The 20,210-nt window shown below is 36.3% G+C and overlaps 1 protein-coding gene across 2 annotated transcripts in view; it reads right to left on the bottom strand.

The window, feature by feature from the left end:
- Window positions 1–20,210, bottom strand: part of NKAIN2 (sodium/potassium transporting ATPase interacting 2) — a 917,329-nt gene that overhangs the window by 157,739 nt on the left and 739,380 nt on the right. For both annotated transcript variants that reach the window (XM_004422282.3, XM_087444045.1), the window contains exon 4: window positions 1,067–1,267. In XM_004422282.3, coding sequence (XP_004422339.1) covers window positions 1,067–1,267 — 201 coding nt within the window. The remainder of the gene's footprint in view (window positions 1–1,066; window positions 1,268–20,210) is intronic.

Raw genomic sequence — 20,210 nt, 5'->3', positions numbered from 1 at the left:
AAACACACACTTGCATAGATTTTTTAATTCCAGAAGAATATTATATGAACTAATTGGAGCCATTCTACCCAGAACCTGTTATGTTTTGTTATTTAATAATTGTGAGTTAGCATCATTCCCAAAGTAATTAAATGAAGAAAGAAGTAAAAAGCAGATTCTACATCATCATTTGTTAATTTTAAGACTAGGCACATCAATTGCAGATCTACATGGAGTCTAAGAAAAATATAGTTAGATCTGTACATATAGGATCTGTAATAAATAAATGGAGACATACACAATAAAGTTGCCTTAACTTTATAAATTCCACAAAATTATGCATTTAGCCTTAGCAAAAGTTCTTCTTAAGAAACAGGTGTGTTATTTATCTCTCTGTCATAGTGATACAATGTAAAATAATATGTTTTATATAACATAGGCATATATTATACAATATGTTTTACAAATACACAAACACAAAGGAGTTATTTATCTCTTACTGACTCCTGGTAGAGGGAGAAATCTTTATCAGCATAATACTGTGCAAAATAGGGGCATGATAGTTTAGAAGTAGAATTTATAGAAAAGCTGAATTGTTTTGAAAAAATGAGAGGCGATAGAAGGTGATGGATGGTTCCTTAGGGAAATCTAGGAAGAAGTAGATAGGGCAAATGGAGAATTCCAGGACTAGCAGCACAGCCAGAAAGAAGCGTTGAGGGAGAAAATATCTATTGAAATCTTACAAATTGGGCATTGTAACAGGTTAGTTGTGAAAACTCTCTGATCTTCCTTCCAGAATCTTTGGAAAACTCTACCAAAAGCCAAGTAATCAAACCTAGATTGGTTGGATTTCTTACATAAAATGCTGAAGATGCCAGTCTATTTACTGATTGCCAAAGAAAATCGGCACACTCAGTCCAGGGCATGGCCTGGTTTAGCCTGACAAATCCTTACTAAAAGTGGCATTAATTAGGAAAAAGCAAATAGCCATACTTTACCCGCAGATTCCATTTGCGTGCACTGAGTTTGCACAGAAATAAAGCAATTCCGGAAGCACTAGAAGGAGTGGTTGGCTGTCAACACTTACTGCGAGGACAATCTGCAGGGAACTATGAGCCACTTCTATGTACTGGTACTCCAGAAAGCACCCTGAGACCGTGATGTAGCGATGGTCTTCTGGGGCCCAGTCTGGGGCGGGTGTCACTGATGTCACCGTACATCCTGGTCCATTCTCCATCCACCAAGATCGGTGCATTGAAATATTAAAAGTCAGGATAAGGTCTGTTTCCTGCAAGAAGGCAATTTATAAGGATGAGAATTACTTTATAAATGTTAGTTAGCTTATTTGGACTAACTTGTTTTGATTGGAAATATGGGTTTTTTTTTCCTTCCCATACTGTATTTTACAGGCAGAAAGGAAGCATCTAAAGTAAAGATATCAGTTCCACCCGAAAATTATGTCTATGGATTCCACTTATGAAAGTTTGCCTGACTACAATAAAATAAATAAAATATTTTATTAGTAAAATTATAAGTGATTTACATTAATTGTAACACTGAAGAATCTTTGCCTTTTAGGACTTGTAAATATTACAAAGGGAGTGATTTACACTGTTTTATTAAGTGAAGTTCATCTTATTTTAAATTTGCTATTTTCCTCTCCCTCAGAATATTTACCTTTTGCACATTTTAAATATTAAAGTTATACTTCAACTTGGCAAAATTCAAGATAATGTTGTGGCTAATGCTAAAATTTGTAAGACTGCAATTAATAAAACACAATATTCCTTTCCCTCATACCCTTCCTATTATTTTAGCAAATCAGGGTCTTTTCAACTTTGTCAACTCCTACTGTAAAATTGGTCATAATATTGCCTGGAAATATCAAAAGCAAAATCTTGCAGGGTGGGGATAGTAGATCAATAACTCTTTAGATGAGGATCAGCATGGCAGGTGATGTGCAGTGATAAATGGAATAAAAGGTAGAGTGTCAGCACTTAGAAAGCTTGCGATCACGTCCACAAATGCGGAGCTATCAATAGCACATGGAGAAATGTTTTCCAGGAAGAGAATGGCTAGAAGGAATGCATCAAACATTCTATTATTCAGCAAGTCATGAGGGAAAATGACTTCTAACAGGGAGGGTCATTGGTGGAAAATGGAATTATTTCAGTCTTAGTGATAGAGCCACAATATAGTAGATGCCAACTCTCTCACTCCAAAATGAGGTGCTAGATTGATGAGGCAGATCTTACACAGAAAATATCTTAAATCAAGTTGTGTGAACTTGAACCACCTACTCATAGTGGACATACAAAAGGCTTGAGTTGAAGTGGCCAGGGAATTTGGAGATTGGAAAGAGGATTCCTTTGGAGAGAGCTGTGCTAGGAGTCTCATCATCTCCCTAGGGACATGGGGGTAATTTCTCTTCTCCTCCAGGCTATTGAGAAAGTCTTCAAAGTATCCCTTGGTACCTGGGAGAGACAGCAGACTAGTTTCTGACTCAAGCCTGATAAATCTCAAAATAAAGCCTGTAGCTGGATCTACCCGCTCAGTGGCCGAAAAAAAGTAGGCAATGTTTGGAATGAAACTGCATTGCTATATATGATGGATCTAAGGTAATGATCCTTGGGAACAGATGTGGGCCATCATGAGAGAGAGCTAAGATGGGCTTTTTCTCAATGCTTTCAGGAAGACTAGAAGGTGATATGATAATGGCTGAATCTATACTGCCATATATTCCCAGGGTCTAAGGGAGGAAGTGTAATAGAGTAATTAGGGAAGATAGGCCAACCAAGCCATGTACCTACAGGTGAGATATTTAAAGTAATTCAGGTCTCTGAAAAACTCAGAAAAGAGTCTTGAGAAAGAATCAATTTCATCACCCACTAAATTCTGGTAGTACCCATTCAGGTAAGAACTTTCCCCCACATTATCTCTTCTCCATTTTCTTGCTCCAAGCATGGAGGAAGCTGAAATTTCAGATAGTAATTGTGAGCTAGGGAGCAGGTAGGTTAGTAAAGATGGAAGAAGTTAAACACTGAGCATACAACCCTTTCTTATAGGAAGGGAGAAGTTTAATTTTGAACGAATTTTGCATTTTGTATTATACTGCCAACAGCCGTATTAATTTTGGACAGAGACTATATTTGGAACTACAGTGACTTTGTATGACTTTTTATTATCTGAGAGTAATCACAAAAATAGGAGGCCTGCCATGTATTTTATCCTGGGGCAGCAGAAGAACCAGGTCCATAGGTAGGCTTGCAGGGGCAATCATGAAAAAGCAATAACATTTGTTTCTTTCTCAGAATCTCAATCATTTAATGTGTTTGTTATCAAAGCAAACTGGATAAGTTACAGGGTTTATGAGGAAGCTGGAGCGTTCAAAAGGGCGACCACAAAAGACTAAGTTGTGCGGACAGCCGGTAAGAACACAGTCTGGTTCCCTAATAGCTGGTGATATTTAATGGACTTGGACAGTCCAGTAAGAAGACAGTCTGGTTCCAAAATAGCTGGTGATATATAATGCATATTGCTCAAGGTCTCAGTAAACTTCCGTCTCTCATAGGAATTCATGAGCTTCCATTTGAAAGAATGGTAAGGAGGTTTTTCTGATACTGAAAACATGGTTATTTGCATTATTGCTCCTCATCTGTTGAGGCAGGATTTGTTTCTCATATAAAACTAGACGAATCAGTAAACAATTATGCATGTTTGTTGGGGAAATTATTACCTCAGAGACCAGAGCCTATAGCACTGGCAGTGAGAATACGGCTGTTGGCTGTAAGATATAGCAGACATTCAAATAGGTCATTGTCCCATTATGTCTGGGACACTGTCCCATTATGCCGGGGAGTGTCCCAGATCTTGCAATGAAAGTTGTTTGTCCTTCAAAATCCCTTGTCCCGGCACACCAGGCTAGTTGGTCACCCTAACAGCAGAGGCAACTTCAGAAAAGCATTGATATAGGTTGGGTCTGCTGCCCATTAGAGCTGTGGTGATGAGAAGTGTTCACCTATTTACTAATTATTTATCCTAACTACTGCCAAAAAAAGAGGCTTGTCATGACAAAGTGCACACACCATTAAAACAAAGGTAAAGAATAAGAGCCAAAAAACATAGATAGTAGTTAGTGCTCCAGGAAACAAAGACATGAGTAAGTGACTTGTTTGGTCACTCAATCCAGCACTGATTAGATGGTAATAAGGGAAAACACCGGACAATGGGAATACAGTGATCATTACCTAAAAAAAGGAAACATACCATATTCCCAAGAAAGACAATCTTTTCTTTCCTAATGCTAATTTCTTAAGAGGAATTAATAACAGGGGAATATATTGGATGGTATCTTAATTGAGTCCCCCCTCCCAGGTTTCAAAGGTATTAGCATGGAGTTGTGCTGGATTTCATAGACAACTGTGCTGTTTGTAGTTCTTCTTTGAATATCGTGACTATATTAGTTTCCTAGTGTTGCTGAAACAAAGTACCCCAAATTGGGTGGCTTAACAACAGAAACTTATTGTCTCATAGTTGTGGAGGCTGAAAGTCTGAGATCAAGGTGTAGGCAGAGTTGGTTCCTTCTGAGGGCTGTGAGGAAGAATCTGTCCCTTTCTTCTCTCCAGGTGTTTTATGGTGTACTGGCAATCTTTGGCATTCCTTGGCTTGTGTTGGAGGAGGTCATTGAAAGGACATGACTACAGGTTGATCTGTGAACTGGACCTGGACAATTGGAGGCTCCTCACTCCTTCCCTTGTCCTTGGAATGTACGTTCCACCCACCATTCCCACACTAGGAGCTGTTTCAAGGATGTAGCCTTGAGAGAGCAAGGTGTTTTTGAGACCCCCTGGACTGAATATGTAACTGAACCCAGTTAAAGCCTCTATATAAATTTTGAAGATTCTGGCAGGCAGGTGTGGAGATCTCTTCATCTTGAGGCTGCCCAAGACAAGCGTCATACATAAATTCCCTTACTTGTTAAATCCGCCTCCTACCAATCTGGAGTGGTCTGCCTTTCTTCAGTCACTCCTTGCCCTCCATGTACGAGGGCCAGGTTGCCAACCAACAGCTTTTAGAGGCATCACCGTGAGCTCTGCCTTCATTTCACATGGCATTCTTCTTTTGTACCTCTCTGTGTCCAAATTTTCCCTTTCTATAAGGACACCAGTCAGATTGAACTGGAGCCTACTCTAATGATCTCATCTTAAATAATCGCATCTGAAATGACACTATTTCCAAATAAAGGACATTTTGAGATACTGGAGGGTTAGGGCTTCAACACATGAATTTGGGGATGACACAATTCAACCTACAACACAGACCTCTTATTTCTAAAGAGCATTTGAGCTTTATTGTTTAGATGACAAGTACTATATTTTATTACTTCTTATATTTATTTCTTTGCTTGCTATATTACTTCTTTTTTGTCTAGAATACTAATTACAGATAGTTTTAAATACTATAATTACCGTAAAGCATTCCTTGTCCACAGTTTTTCCATCTCCTAGTACTCTGTTGAAAGGCAATCACTTTCACATTTTAAAACTGTTTAAGTATTTACTTTCATTTTATAAATATTATACTCATATTAACATTATTCATCATTTAAACATTATCTACTGATTTCTACTATGGAAGGTGTGAATTAGTATTCCTATGTCACATACTTCCCTTTCTCTCCCCAGTTGTGCTGTATACCTGTCTCAAAAATTTGGTTCTATCAATATAATAATATTTATGACGATATAAGTATTTTTATGGATGAGCCAAGAAGGAGTTATGACAGCAATTCCTCTTTTGTATAACTTTTTGTTTCCCTGGAGTTAATAATTCCTTCACGTTTTTAAAAAGTAGACTTTTCTTAGAGTTGTTTTGGGGTTACAGCAAAATTGAGGAGAAGGTACAGAGATTTCCCATACACCCCCTCCCTGCCACATATGCAAAGCCTCCCCTACTATCAATATCCAGCATCAGAATGGTATGTTTGTCAATTAATGAACCAACTTTGACACATCATTATCACTCAAAGTCCATAGTTAACATTAAGGTTCACTCTTGGTGATGTACCTTCCATAGGTTTTGACAAATGTATAATGACATGTATCCACCATTGTAAATATCATACAGAATAGTTCCACTGACCTAAAAATCCTCTATGTTTTGCCTATTCATCCCTCCCTCTCCTCTAATCCCTGGCAACCACTAATCTTTTTACTGTCTCGGTAGCCTTTTCCAGAATGTAATATAGTTGGAATCGTACAATATGTAGCCTTTTCATATTGGCTTCCCTTACATAGTAATATGCATGTAATGTTCCTCCACATCATTTTATGGCTTCATAGCCCATTTCTTTTTAGCACTGAATAATATCCCATTGTCTAGATGTACTACAGTTTATTTATCCATTCACCTACTGAAGGACATCTTGGTTGCTTCCAAGCTTGGGCAGTTATGAATAAAGCTGCTATGAACATTGCGTGCAGGTTTTTGTGTGGACATAAGTTTTCAGCTCCTTGCTGAATTGCATAGTAAGAGTATGTTTAGTTTTGTCAGAAATCTCCAAACTGTCTTCCAAAGTGGCTGTATCATCTTGCATTCTCACCAGCAATGACAGACAGTTCCTGTTGCTCCACATCCTTGCCAGCATTTGGTGTTGTCAGTGTTCTGAATTTTGACCACTCTGTTAGGTGTGCAGTGGTATATCTTTGCTGTGGAGGAGTGGTAAGAGGGGACATCCTTGCCTTGTTCCTGACTTTATGAGGAAGGCTTCTAGTTTCTCACCAAGTATGATGTTAACTATAGAATTTTTGTAGATGTTCTTTATCCAGTTGAGGAAGTTCTCCTTTATTCCCAGTTTGCCTAGAGTTTTTACCATGAATGGGTGTTAGATTTTGTCACTTTTTCTGCATCTATTGATATGGTCATGTGATTTTTCTTCTTTAGTTTGTTGATGTGATGGATTACATTAATTGATTTCTGAATGTTGAACCAGTCTTAGATACCTGGGATAAGTCCCACTTGGTTTTGGTGTGTATATCCTTTTCTACACTGTTGTATTTATTTTGGTAATAATTTGTTGACAATTTTTGCATATATATTAATAAGAGGTCTGTAGTTTTATTTTCCTATAATGTCTTTGTCTGACTTAGTATTAGGTTAATGCTTGCCTCATAGAGTGAGTTAGGAAGTTTTCCATCTGATTCTGTCTTCTGGAAGATATTGGAGAGAATTGATATAATTTCTTTCTTAAATGTTTGGTAGAATTCACCAGTGAACCCATCTGGGCCTGGTGTTTTCTACTTTGGAAAGTTATTAATTACTGATTTAATTTCTTTAATAGATATAGGTCTATTCAAACTATTTCTTCTTGTGTGAGTTTTCGCAGATTGCGTCTTTAAAGAAATTTGTCTATTTCACCTAGGTTATCAAATTTGTGGGCATACAGTTATTAATAATATTTCTTTATTATCCTTTCAATATCCATGAGATCTATACTGATGCCCCCTCTTTCATCTCTGATATTAGTAATTTGTATCTTCTCTAACTTTTTCTTAGTTAGCCTAGCTAGAGGCTTAATAATTTTATTCATCTTTCAAAGAACTACCTTTTGGTTTCATTGATTTTCTCTATTGATTTCCTGTGTTCAATTTCATTTATTTCTGCTCTAATTTTTATTATTTCTTTTCTTCTGTTTACTTTGCATTAAATTTGCTCTTCTTTTTCTAGTATCTTAAGGTGAAAGCTTAGGTTATTGATTTTAGATCTTTTTTCTTTTCTAATATATGCATTCAATTCTATACATTTCCCTCTAAACACTGCTTTCCCTCTAAACACTACATGCCACAAAGTTTGATACGTATTTTCACGTAGTTTAAAATACTTTTTACTTTCTCTTGAGATTTCTTCTTTGACTCGTGTTAGTTAGAAACGTGCTGTTTAATTTCCAAATATTTTGGGATTTTCCAGCTATCTTTCTGTTATTAATTTCTTCACATTTGTGGCATGTTTTTTACTGTGTCTGAGCATATTTATCACTAATTCTTTTTAAACTGACCAATAGAACTGTAAGGACTCATTCAATATTAATTTCTACATGGTCTAGCGCTTTAGAATCAATCAATTCCTTTTGCATTTGTTTGTCTTTTCCTGGGGACCACTGACCTGGAATCCTACAGGCTTCTGCTCCCATCAAGCTCAACGTGCTTGATGGATAGAATTAGACATGGGACTTCGCTAACATCACTAGTGCTCTCTTATGCTGGATCTTCAGTTTCCTGGTTCTGACTAAGATGACCTTAATGTTCCCTTCAGCTTGACTAAACAGGTTTCCTCTTTAGCATTGACCTCTCATCTCACTTTCCTTAGAGCCTTTACTTTAGAAAACTTGGAATTGTAAATTCTTTCTCTACCCTTTTGAGATGTAAATTTCCTAAAACTTGATAATGTTTTTCTCAAGGCCCTGAGAGCCATCCCTTTGAAATGTAATTGTCAAGAAAGATAGTCCCCCTATCTCTCAGTCTCTGTGGTTGGGTAGGAACCCAAGTTTGATAAGCAACAATTAACAAACACAGATGGCCTAATCACATTGACTTACTTCCTCCCCTAAAGGTCTCCTATAGTTTTCTCTCTCTTTTTTTTTTTTTGTGAGCAGGATCAGCCCTGAGCTAACATCCATGCCAATCCTTCCTCCTCTTTTTGCTGAGGAAGACTGGCCCTAAGCTAACATCCATGCCCATCTTCCTCTACTTTATGTGGGATGCCGCCACAGCATCGCCTGACAAGCGGATCATCGGTGCGCGCTCGGGATCCAAACCTGGGCCGCCAGCAGTGGGGAACGCGCACTTAACTGCTATGCCACGGGGCAGTCCCCCAGCAGTTTTCCATTAGCTCACCCCAGCACTTAAAAATCCTCCCAACTTTTGTTTCAGTAGAGTTGAGTTCGGTTTCTCTCCCCTAATGCAATAGTCTTGAATAAAGTCTTCCTTGCTTGTTTAACTTGGAGTTGAGCTTAATTCTTTACTGAAATCTCTCTTCTCTACTGCAGTAGTTAAAATAAAATCTGTCTTGCTATTTTTAACAATTGTCCAGTGCAATTTTTTCTTAACAGCTCTCATGTCTCTATGTTAGTTTGCTCTCTTGTTTTGCAGAGTACATAATTCACTAGTTTCTTAAGAAGAGGTGAATGGTTCTAAGTTTGACATGTTTTCATCCTACTTTTCTATTAATTGACTGAGATTTTGGCTGGATATATGCTTCTTGGTTGGAGATCATTTTCTCTTAGAACTGGGTGGACTAGTTTCCATTATCACAGTTAAGAAATCTGATATAATTTTGTTTCCTGCAATTTTTTTATGTACCCTGTTTTTTTTCTTTTGGTCTCTTGCATCTTTTTGTTTTAAATAGTGAAATATTTCAAAAACATTGAAAAGTGTAGAAGATATTATAAAAATAGCATTACACCCACCACTCAGCCTCATTAAACCTTATGATATATTTGCTTGAAGGCACTTTTTAAAAAAAAATTTATACATATAAATGATGCCTCCTCCTATAAAATATTTCCCTCTCTCCCTCTTCACAGATAACAACTATCACGATTTTGGTATTAATATTCTCTTGAAAGTTTTTTGTAGTTTTACTAAATATTTACATATTCATTAATAATATAAAATGCTGTTTTTTTTAGGTTTTAAAATGTGTATATATGCTATAACTTATTTTGGTTTCATACTATATTTTTGAGGTATATCTATGTAGAAAATCTTTTTAGCTTCAGGTTCTGAAATTCTATAAGACAGTTCCTTGATGGGTTTCTCTTTCATTTAGTTTGTAGAGCTTCTGGTGGGCTTTTCACTGCAGGAGCCCTTTCCCTCCAGTCTAGGAAACATCCCATATTATATCTTTAATTTTTCCTTCCCCTCTACTTTTTTTGTTACTACAGGAACTCCTATTAGTCAGACATTGGACTTCCAGCATTGACCTCTTACATTCTTATCTTTTCTATCGCTCATATCTTACATCTCTCTTTATTCTCTTGGAGATTATCTTTACTAAGTCTTCTCAATCTTATATCGAACTACATCTTTTATTTTTAATATTTTGAACTTTTAAGAGTTGATTATTCTTCTCCAATTGTTCCTTTTGTACAGCTAATATTTTTGAATTGTTTCTGGGCTATAACTTTTTTTAGTTCTCTGAATTATTGTTTTTAAACTGTGTTTCCTACATTGTTTTTGCTTTGCTCAAGTTACTTATTTTCACTAAACAAATAAGTACATAAATAAGTAAATAATATTTAAAATACTTATCAAGGGTCTACTATGTGCTATAGGCAATATTCCTGCCCTTATGTGTATTTATTTTGGCATGGGGAAATGAACAACAAAGACATAAATATATCAAAATATCTGTGAAATGATTAATATATGGAGAAAAATAAATTCAAGTAAAGAAATAGAATGACCAGGAATTATGTGGTGGGGGCAAGTGTAACAATATTTTACATATAATGGTAAGAAAAGATATCTCTTATTATTTTGTACTTGAACAGAGTCCTGAATGAAGTGTAAGAGTGGATAGAGCAAAGAGGGGGAAGACATTCTCAGCATCCAGCGGGAATGCTCTGAAAATTTTCTTTTATTTTTATATTTGTATCTGACTTTCATTTTGGAGTCTTTCCACAAAAGTCTGATCCCTGGTTGTCTTTTCATATCAAAGAGGAGGAACTAAAATTTGACTGGCAGCTTGTTATGCATTAGTGGACTGGTCAGCAAGTATCCTTCACATATGATGACTGGGCAGTGCTTTCCAAAAGTTAGATCTGTAGGAATCTGTAGGACTCTGTTCTGGGTCCTCCAGTTTATTTATGGGGTAGGCACTAGACCACAGCCTCCTTGGGCTGAACTGGGAATGAGACGGTGGTCTTGCTATATAGTATGCGGATTTTTTTCTCAGTATGCAGTCAATAATTTAATCCTCATGTGTTCAGAAACTGGGCTCATGCCTACTTGTGCCTCAAGAGTCTCGCCTGTCTAGAGAAGCCTGGTTGTGTAGACTAAAAGAAGAGCCTGGGGCAGTCTGACTGCTGCTTGAACAGATTGTTCAACCCATTCCTGTTTTCTGTCCTCTACCTCACACACTCCTTCCACTTCTAAATTCTGACTTTTGGAGGGTTTTATAGGTCAAATCTGTACGTTGGAACCCTCCTCTGCATGTTCATAAGTTTTAGGTTTTTCCACTTTGCTAAGTCACTAACCAATCCTCCATCTACCTTCTCAATTCCAAAAATTTTTGACACTTCTTGTCCAATTCTTCCCGCTCCCATTATCTTTGTACTGTGGATTTATCACCTTTTATTCTTTAATATCACTTGGTGGAGTTTCAGGGTGAAATGTAAGCACATATCTTCACCCAGAAATAATTAACTGGAAGATTCATGGTATTATATTATATTCTCATTTATTTTCTTGTAGACATTTAAACAAAAAGTCTCTAAATGTATGAGCAAGTATGCATTATTTTAACCAGAAAATATAAATTCCTGGTTATAAAACGGATAGTAGAAACGTCTCCTTCAAGTCCTCTTTTAAACACAACAGAAATTCCTAAGTGTGATCTGCTCCACGCATAATCAATAGGTTATTTAATTCCCATATATTGTGTAATTTTGAGCTAAAAATTATAAGGACTTTTGAGACAAAGAACAAGTCTTGATAGCACAAAATAAGGCAGAAAATCACAAACCAAATCTTGTATATTCTGGATGAATTCATATTTAAAAAATTACAAAATGGGCTCAAAACTGTAAGATTCAAAAACTTTTAAATCTAAAGAAAACTTTCATAATTATATGTTCAGAGGGGTATAGTGACAAAAAAAATCTCCATATCAATATATTTATTCACCTTTCTTAGTAAGTCTTCAAGAAGTTCAGATTAAAGGACCCCATTATTGGTCATGTCATTTTTCAAAATAACAGGGTCTGGTGTGTTACATGAAAGCTGTTATTAGCACTAAAAGTTGTTTCTGACAGGGTTGTGTGTATTCAGGTCAACACAGGAAGCCTAATTGCTCAACAAATAATAAGTGTTTCATTAGAAAAAAAGTTGACAAGTAAAGAGAAAATAACACTAGTCACATCTCATAATTTCAATTAAAATCTAAAATTTACTTTCACAGTTTTACAGCATTCGAATAAGAGCATACACACATTTATCTGTTTTGATAGCAAGCAATGGAGGCTGTATTGCAGAGATGAGAAGGCGGAGGGTGAGAGAGAGAAGTTTTGAGTTGCAGTTCAAAAATCTGAAATATTTCCTTAGATTCTGGAGTTTTCTACTACTTAATTCTCCTTTTGGAATAATAATATTGAAAATAGATACTTTCTCATTTCTCGTCTGCTTAGTTACTATCTGAAAGGCTAGAAACTATACTTCTTAGTAAATGGCAATTAGGTTATAGTTATCAGTATAGTTACTAACAAGTATTAATTACTCATATGCCATATGCAAAGCACTCTACTGGGCCATAATGTGTGAAGAGATATAGGATGTGACCCCTAACATTATGGGACTTATTGTCTCTTTTAGGGGACAAGGTATAAAGATTAAATGTAACAATGCAAGAAAGCATTTGATAAGTACCTGATGAGAGGTGTGGACAACCTACACATAGGAATTCAGAGGGTGTGATGCCTGTGGACTCTGGTGGGGCAGCCTCCTAAAGATGGAAACACTAGCTAGGGCCTGAAAGAAGGGTCAGGCTTAAATATGCCCACAGCCTAGGAGAAAAAGACCATTTTAAGCAGAGGAGACCAAATAATCAAAATAATCAAAATTGTAGAGCTATGACTACTTGTATATTTAAGCACTAGTAAGTGCCTTATTGTTATGAGATGAGAGTTTGTAAGAGGAATAGTATAAAATAGTTTTGGAAAGATAATTTGGGGCTAGATTTGGGAGAGACCTAAATGCCAGACCCCGAATCCTGGCTCATTGAAGGATTTTTGACCAGTGACAGGACATCGGCACTGTCAAACATGAACAAAGAGGTAGTGCAATAAATACAATCAAGTTTCTTGTAGGATTGAATTGGCAGTGCAGGAAACAGGTGGTGAGAGCAGGAGAGGTGCTGTATTAAACATAGTCATTATGGAGGTGAGGACACAGATCCTATAAAATCCAAATGCTTGACCTTAATCATCCCGGACTATTGTCCTGAGTTCCACAAGGGTCCAGGGAGGTAGGACCAGGACCATAGCTTTCAACACTTTCAGAGTAAGAATGCAAACAAGTCAGCATTCTCCTTATCGTCAAACATACTTCTGGTGATGCTATTAGAGGAATGGCAAGCAAGCACAGTTAATGGAAAGAAGCAAATTTTAACAACAACAAAAACACCCTGAAAGGTCAAAATGTTTATATGAATAAAAGTATGTATTTAGTCATTAGGATTGAGAGAAGTAGTTAGGAAAGCCTGTGATTGAATGACATCCTGTAATTAGCTGAGGATGCAAGAGTTGGGATAGTGGAAAAGGCTGTATTTGACACTAAGAATCTCTTTTTTTCAATGAACTCATTTATTTACAACCAATATACACTGAGTTAAAGTTTAAAATATCATCAGAAAGCATTGTGCTATATCTCATTGCCACTATATACATATAGATACTAATTCATAGGAAACCCTGAAAAATTCTGAAAACTTAGCATTCATGGCTTGTTTCTTGCTCATGAACTTAATATTCTAACCCTAAATATAACTTTTTTCCATTAATATATGCATAGATCTATGAAAATCTGCTTATACATATAAAAACCCCAATGCTAAATTTATCCTAGTAACATATGAGAATCAGTGAAAGCAAATCATATTGTTCAAGATGCTAGGAGGAAGGAGCTGAGAAAATATGGTTTTGAAAAGATAAGCAAAATTACAAATTCACTTTACTTAACAGGTTGAATGAATGTTGCATATGTCGGAATGCAGCTCACAACATAAGGAAATTCATATCTATCAACGCCAAAATCCAAATATGTGATTCATCCTACTATATCATGAACTTAAGAGGAGTAGATGGAGTATCTAATATACATTCCTGCTCCTACAGTCTTCTAGAATCTTCAACCATGGGCAACTTTGGGATTTGGCTAAATTGTTGATTCTGGGTCATAATTCAATATGACCCCATAGCTAGTGTTAACTCCAGCTCCTGTTTAGTTATTCAAGAAAAGATTTTAAAAAATATTTCTGTGGGCGTGGAAAACATTACAAGCATTGCTCTAAAAACAGATGAGGAAAGTTCGATGGTATTTGGATTTCTAAAATCTAGAGTTTTAAAAAACAAAATGTCTTTCTTCCCACTATGTAGAAAGATTCACTAAAGATATAATATAAAATGTTTAAGGTTCATAGCTATTATATGTTTTCATTGTTTCTTGGCTGGAAACAAGGTTTCTCATGTCTGTGTTCCAACAAAGGCCATTATTTTACTTTTCTACATCTTATCCTGGCTGCCTTCTCAGTCCAGATAAATGTTTTATGTTATCCCACAATTGGTCTGTACCTTCTGCATCCTGAAAATTGTGGCAAAAATTGCATTTTAATAAAATCCTCCTCAATACCTCCTATTAACATCTTGTATATCTCTCTGTATTTAAATTAATACTTTGGGCCATCCCTTCTAAAAAGCTTTGCCTGATTAATTCCATTCTTTTTCAACGTCACAACGTTATATCTGGTATTTCTTTATATATGTATGAACAGCAATATTATCTTGATCAATCGCTTTCTTCTTATCAGTAAACGAGTATGTTAAGCCCCCATATAGTCTTTGTTCCTGCTCAAGAAATGCATATTAATTCTCAGAAGGAGAAGAAAGTCTGCATCTAGAATATAAAGAATTTGTTTTAAGGTGATCCTTGTAATGTTCTGAAAGGGAAGGAAGGAAGGAAGGAAGGAAGATAAGAAAGAAGGAAAAGGAGAGGAAAAGCAAGAGAGAATTCAATAAGGAAGCCTCCATACTGTGGTAAAGTTAATCGAATCTCCAGGCTCAAAACTCTTAATTTTTCCCCATCTAAAGTTAGGACTCATCAGCTATGAATGGGATCTAAGTTTGGCAAAACGAGACTCCTCTCTTTCACATCCTTGCTACCAGATGCTAGAGGCAGAATTTTCTCAGCTGGTTACAATAATGAAAGATCAACTTCTCACTGACATTATAGTTTTTGATGTACTGAAACCTCTTCAGGCAGCTTTTCCTGCTGTTTTCTCACTTTCCCGTTCGTTCTCTCCCTGCAGGCATCTTTTCCCATCTTGTGAGTGTCCCTTTTCCATCTAAGAACTTTGAAAAGTGATCTGCATTCACTCTAGGATCATAGGGAGGCAAAGAACATGTTATTTCAAGAGAAGATGTTACTGCCATTTTAGCACTCACCTGAAGGCCACCATTTTATTTGTCTTTAAAGCACATTTATGTGGATTCTTAATTGGCATGGAGGAATAGAGATGTTGATGATATTGAAGGCTTGGAGACATTTAAGGAACACTGAAATGTCCTCCTCAACAGTTCCCCACATTACTGCCAGTCATTATCCCACCTACATGGGCAGCCACCCCTGTACTGACACTATCATTTTCCCAAAGTCAGAAATTCTGACTTTGATAGCATCTGTGCTTGCCTCCAAGGATTTTAATTTATCAACAGAATTGAACTGGGAGCCTGATCTCATTTTGATCCATAGTTCAAATGTCTCTTGGTTAAATATGTTACCAGAGATGCTAATAAAGTTGTATGTCTTTCTCTTTCTTCATTCATTTTCTGGAAGACAACAATTCATGAGAAGATAACCAAAAATGGTAGCAAGATATAGATGAGCCAAGTGTTAATGTAATTGATGATGGACTTCATAGTCATTTTTCGGTTATTGAGAATGGCCATAACTGGAGATGCAATGAAATAATAATTAAGAGAAAAATTCTCTGTAAAATCTCTATAAATCTTTTCCTTTTGAAGATGTGTATTTCCTAGTCCATTATAAATTCTGAAACTTATTGTTAAATTTGAGGCAATATATGCCACATAAAAGAAAGGAAATAAAATTTATGTATTCATTACTTAGCATATGCTACAACATTTCGAAGTAGGGATTACTATCCTTATAAACGAGAAAAAATGAGGCTGAGAGTGCATATATAACTTTATCAAGTTATTTTTATTAATGATGAAACTAGGTTTCAAACCTATTTTTTTCTGACTTCATGCCTTCCCACTGGACCTTGTTGCCTCTTAAGGAAATTCTGTTGGCCACCCAATCAATCATTGCCAAAACACCATATTTGGTACTCTTTAGGAGAACAGACTAGAGTAAAAAACAGTAGAAACACAATTCATACAATTTATTTCAAAAATTTCCAAAAGCTGTTCAGAAACCTACTCAGCACTATAAAAGACCTTGACATGTCCTCTTAGGTGGTTTGCCAACTTGAATCCAAAATTCATTGTACCCTGCATTTACAGGAGAGTTATATTTGCCATGCATTTGGATGAAGAAGCTTTCAAAGATATTTTAGTTGTACATTATTCTCATGAGAGAATATTTTTTGAGTGGTAAGATTTGTGTCTTATCTTGTTTTATCCTGGCAAGTTCATAGATCAATACTGCTTAGAATTTGTGAAGACAAATATAAATAAACCTCTAAGTCTAAATAAAACACCTTTAAGTATATGTAGCTATTTAATTTGGATTGCTTCCAAAGAGCCCTTTGCAGTTTTTGTAACATACAAGGCCAGGAGGCTACTGGTGGATAGCTCACTGTCTAGAAAAAACATTAAGAAACACAGAAAAATATTGATCATCACTTTTATATGGAGAGAGCACTTAGTTCCTTAGTCTCCTTCGGGAAGAGAGGATATTCTCCCTAGAAGTATAGGGGGAGAAGTAGAAAGTTGGGGGGCACAAATATGGTAAAAGAAACAATTCAACCATTTTGTTGCAGTGGTGGAAAGATAAGGGTGGATTGGGGTGGTAAGCAAGACAATAGTTCATTCTAGAATTGGTGCTGATATTACAGCAGCATCAGCCACAACTTAGGCCTTCTTATTTTAAAAATGTGCTTCCTTCCAACTCCTTTTTTGATTCATTTTGCCTACAGAAAGACATCATTATCTACCAAAATATTCTTTTCTATTTATTGATGATTCTCTTCCTAAGAGTTCAAAAATGACTTGAGAAGTCTTATGAAAAGTAATAGCTTAATAATGCCCCATCTAAAAATGGTCATTCATAGCCATAAGCCAAGGAGCCATTTGAATTTACACCGTTCACGTTAGCACATTCAATACGCAACTGGAAATCACATAGAGAAAAATATTGTGGTATGATTTTAAGTTGTAGGTAGATTTTGTTGAGCTACTTCAATAAAGGAATAATAAAGTAACCAGCTATTTTCCTGCAGGGGACATAGGGACTTGTGTGACATCTAATCTTGTCACACACCTAAGAGATCTTTTACAGTTTTCTGATCAGACTTGTTTTGGGGTTTGCATCTGAGAACAGACACTTACGAAATTGCATACTGATTCTGTGTCCAGGGTGGCTGTGGGAGCTAAAAACCATGTCATATGAGGCACTTTGAGAGAATTTGGGTTGAATTATCTGGAAAAGAAAGGAACAAGAGGGATCCTCATAATTACCTTCAAATATTTAAAGAAATATCAAAAGTCAGGGGGATCAGACTCATTATTTATAGTTAACTCCAGAGAGGCAGCCAAAGATTCATCAGCCATATCTTCCTGACAAATTGATCTGGAAGATAAAGCAGACCAGCTCCAAAGGATTAGAAGTGCCCCAAATAGAATGGGTGGTGTTCTGAGTAATGAATTCCTGTAGCTAGTGGTATTCAAGCAAAGGTTGGGTGGTCCTTTAAGAGTGAAGGCTGCACTCAAAACTTCTACAATCTCTTCCTCAAAATGATTCTGTGATTATATGAGTAGAAAGAGACTAAAAATCATATATAATATGGTTTCTGTTGCCTAGGTTTATTCACTACCACTTAAATAGATAGAGGACTGTAAACTTCTGAGGTTATCACTCTATCTAGTTCATATGAAATAACTTAGAAAAATATGCTATAATTTTAAGTCTACAAATAACCAATATGTGCCCCACTGTTAATAATCTGCCTCCACTGACTATTACTCATTCCGACCTTAAATACTGCACTATGCTATATTTGACGATTATAAATAAATTCTCAGCATCAGGGCACTTAGAGAATTTCTTTAGGAGTATCAAAATCACTTAAACACTCTTGTGAAAAGGAACAATTTTAATAAATTTTCACCAATCAGAGATTATTCACAGCTAGAACCAAGGGAACCACCTGAATTCACACAATGAATCTGAAAAGATTCCTACAAAAAATTCAAGCAATTTAAGAATTTAATCTAATTAGAAATTTTAAAAAGTTACTGCTGTAGAATATGGCTCCATGATTTTGAGTAACTTTGCACTTTAAAAAATTCAATCACAAATGAACTGAAATTTATTGTAGATCCTAAGGCTAAAGTCAAACCTGCCATGTCCGACTCCTTTCACACTAAAATGCAGTAATTAATTTTCCCTGGTGCTATATTGTCACTTAGCATGGATTGAGGCTTTAGTTTTTATTAACTGTATAATTTGATTTCTCCCTAGTTGAGTCTGTGTTAATCATTCTCCATAAGGAGAGATGTATGCGCCTGTCTGGGGTCATCGAGAATAAGAGAAAAGGAAAGAGTAAAAGTATTTCATGTTCAGGAAAATTTTGAAAGAGCTCATGTAATTCATAGCAATCGCTTTTTTTTTTCCCTGGTCTAAATCATCCAGGTAATTATGTAATTTCTCTGCTCTGTTTGCCAGCGGAAACTAAGAGAGTAGGGCTGGTGGGAAAAGTAAAAGACTGTGAATGAGAAGACATGAGCTTATGACCATGGGCATCATTCTTTATATTGCTTTCTCATTTGGTAATACAGAGGAGATAAAGACCATCCCTTTCCAGGTAATTGAGAACCAGAGGAGTGAAAGGGGCATCGTTACCTTTAATCAGGGTGAATTTGGTCTTGGTAATAAAGCTCTGTAGGATATTGAAATAATGAGATATCTGACAATTTGTAATAATTAACCATTTTCATCTGAAGAATTCTACCTTTAAAGAGGATTAGCACACATCTAAGAACCTTTTCCCATCGCTTTAAGACACTTCTCACTATAGTACAGGACAGTCGTGACATGCTTTTTTCAGTATTACTGCCCAGATCCTGTTCCCTGGCTACTCTACTCTGTCCCTTAGTCCACATGCTCCCCTCCACCCCCTATCCTGACCTCTGCCTAAGTGTGAGGAGCTACATTTGCCTGTGTATTTTCTAAACATAATATTGGCTTATTTACCTTGCTCTAAACCCTCTTCCCTACACTCTAACCTAACACTCTAGACTGCAAACACGGAATCGTAGCACCTCTGTGACAATTCTTCCTATGCTACCTGTATTCCTGCCTGTACTTCCTGCCATCACGGTTGGCTTCAGATCCTGGGCCTAACAGTCCTTCTGCATCACCTGCTTTCCAAGACGCAATGCACATCAGCACAGAATCTAGAGTCTAAATATTGAGTCAATGTGTTTCATGTACGTGTAAGGAATGTATTGCGGTCACGTGAGCGCTGTCTCTTTATGGCTTGGTTTAACATTTCTTTTTGACTAAAATGGATTTCTGGAAAGAATATAATTTTTTGCAATACCTTAATGTCGGAAAAAGCTTGATGTGTATCAATTTCAAACCATAAACAAAAAGAGGCTGAAGGACTTGAATAAGAAACTTGTGTTCAATTAGATTAGACTACCAGTAGGTATATCTTTACCTCTCTTAAGCTCTAGGGTACTTATTTTCTTCCTCAATGTAAACAGAAAACAATCTTTCTCCTGTGCACATGAGTAAAGTATTCCTTCCCATGGGGAAAACAAACAAGAAAAAAATCTTGATACACTAGTGTTTTGGGGAGCACAATTTGAGATGGGAAATAGTATTGAGCATGAATTTTGGAGCTAGCGGAGTCTGATAGAAATCATTTCAGAGGCTTCTTGAGGCAAATGATAAACTATCAGTGTCTGGGGAAAATACCTAAAATTGCAAAAGTTAGTTTTGGGGGCAAAAGTCCCTTGAAAGTGGGAGGACCGTTCTGGTTGACTTCTGATC

Source organism: Ceratotherium simum, chromosome 19 (assembly GCF_057802395.1).
Source record: "Ceratotherium simum simum isolate JZ-2026a chromosome 19, ASM5780239v1, whole genome shotgun sequence".
NCBI classification, from domain to species: domain Eukaryota; kingdom Metazoa; phylum Chordata; class Mammalia; order Perissodactyla; family Rhinocerotidae; genus Ceratotherium; species Ceratotherium simum.
Note: the sequence above shows the minus strand (reverse complement) of the source record. Positions and strands in the feature narration are given on the sequence as shown.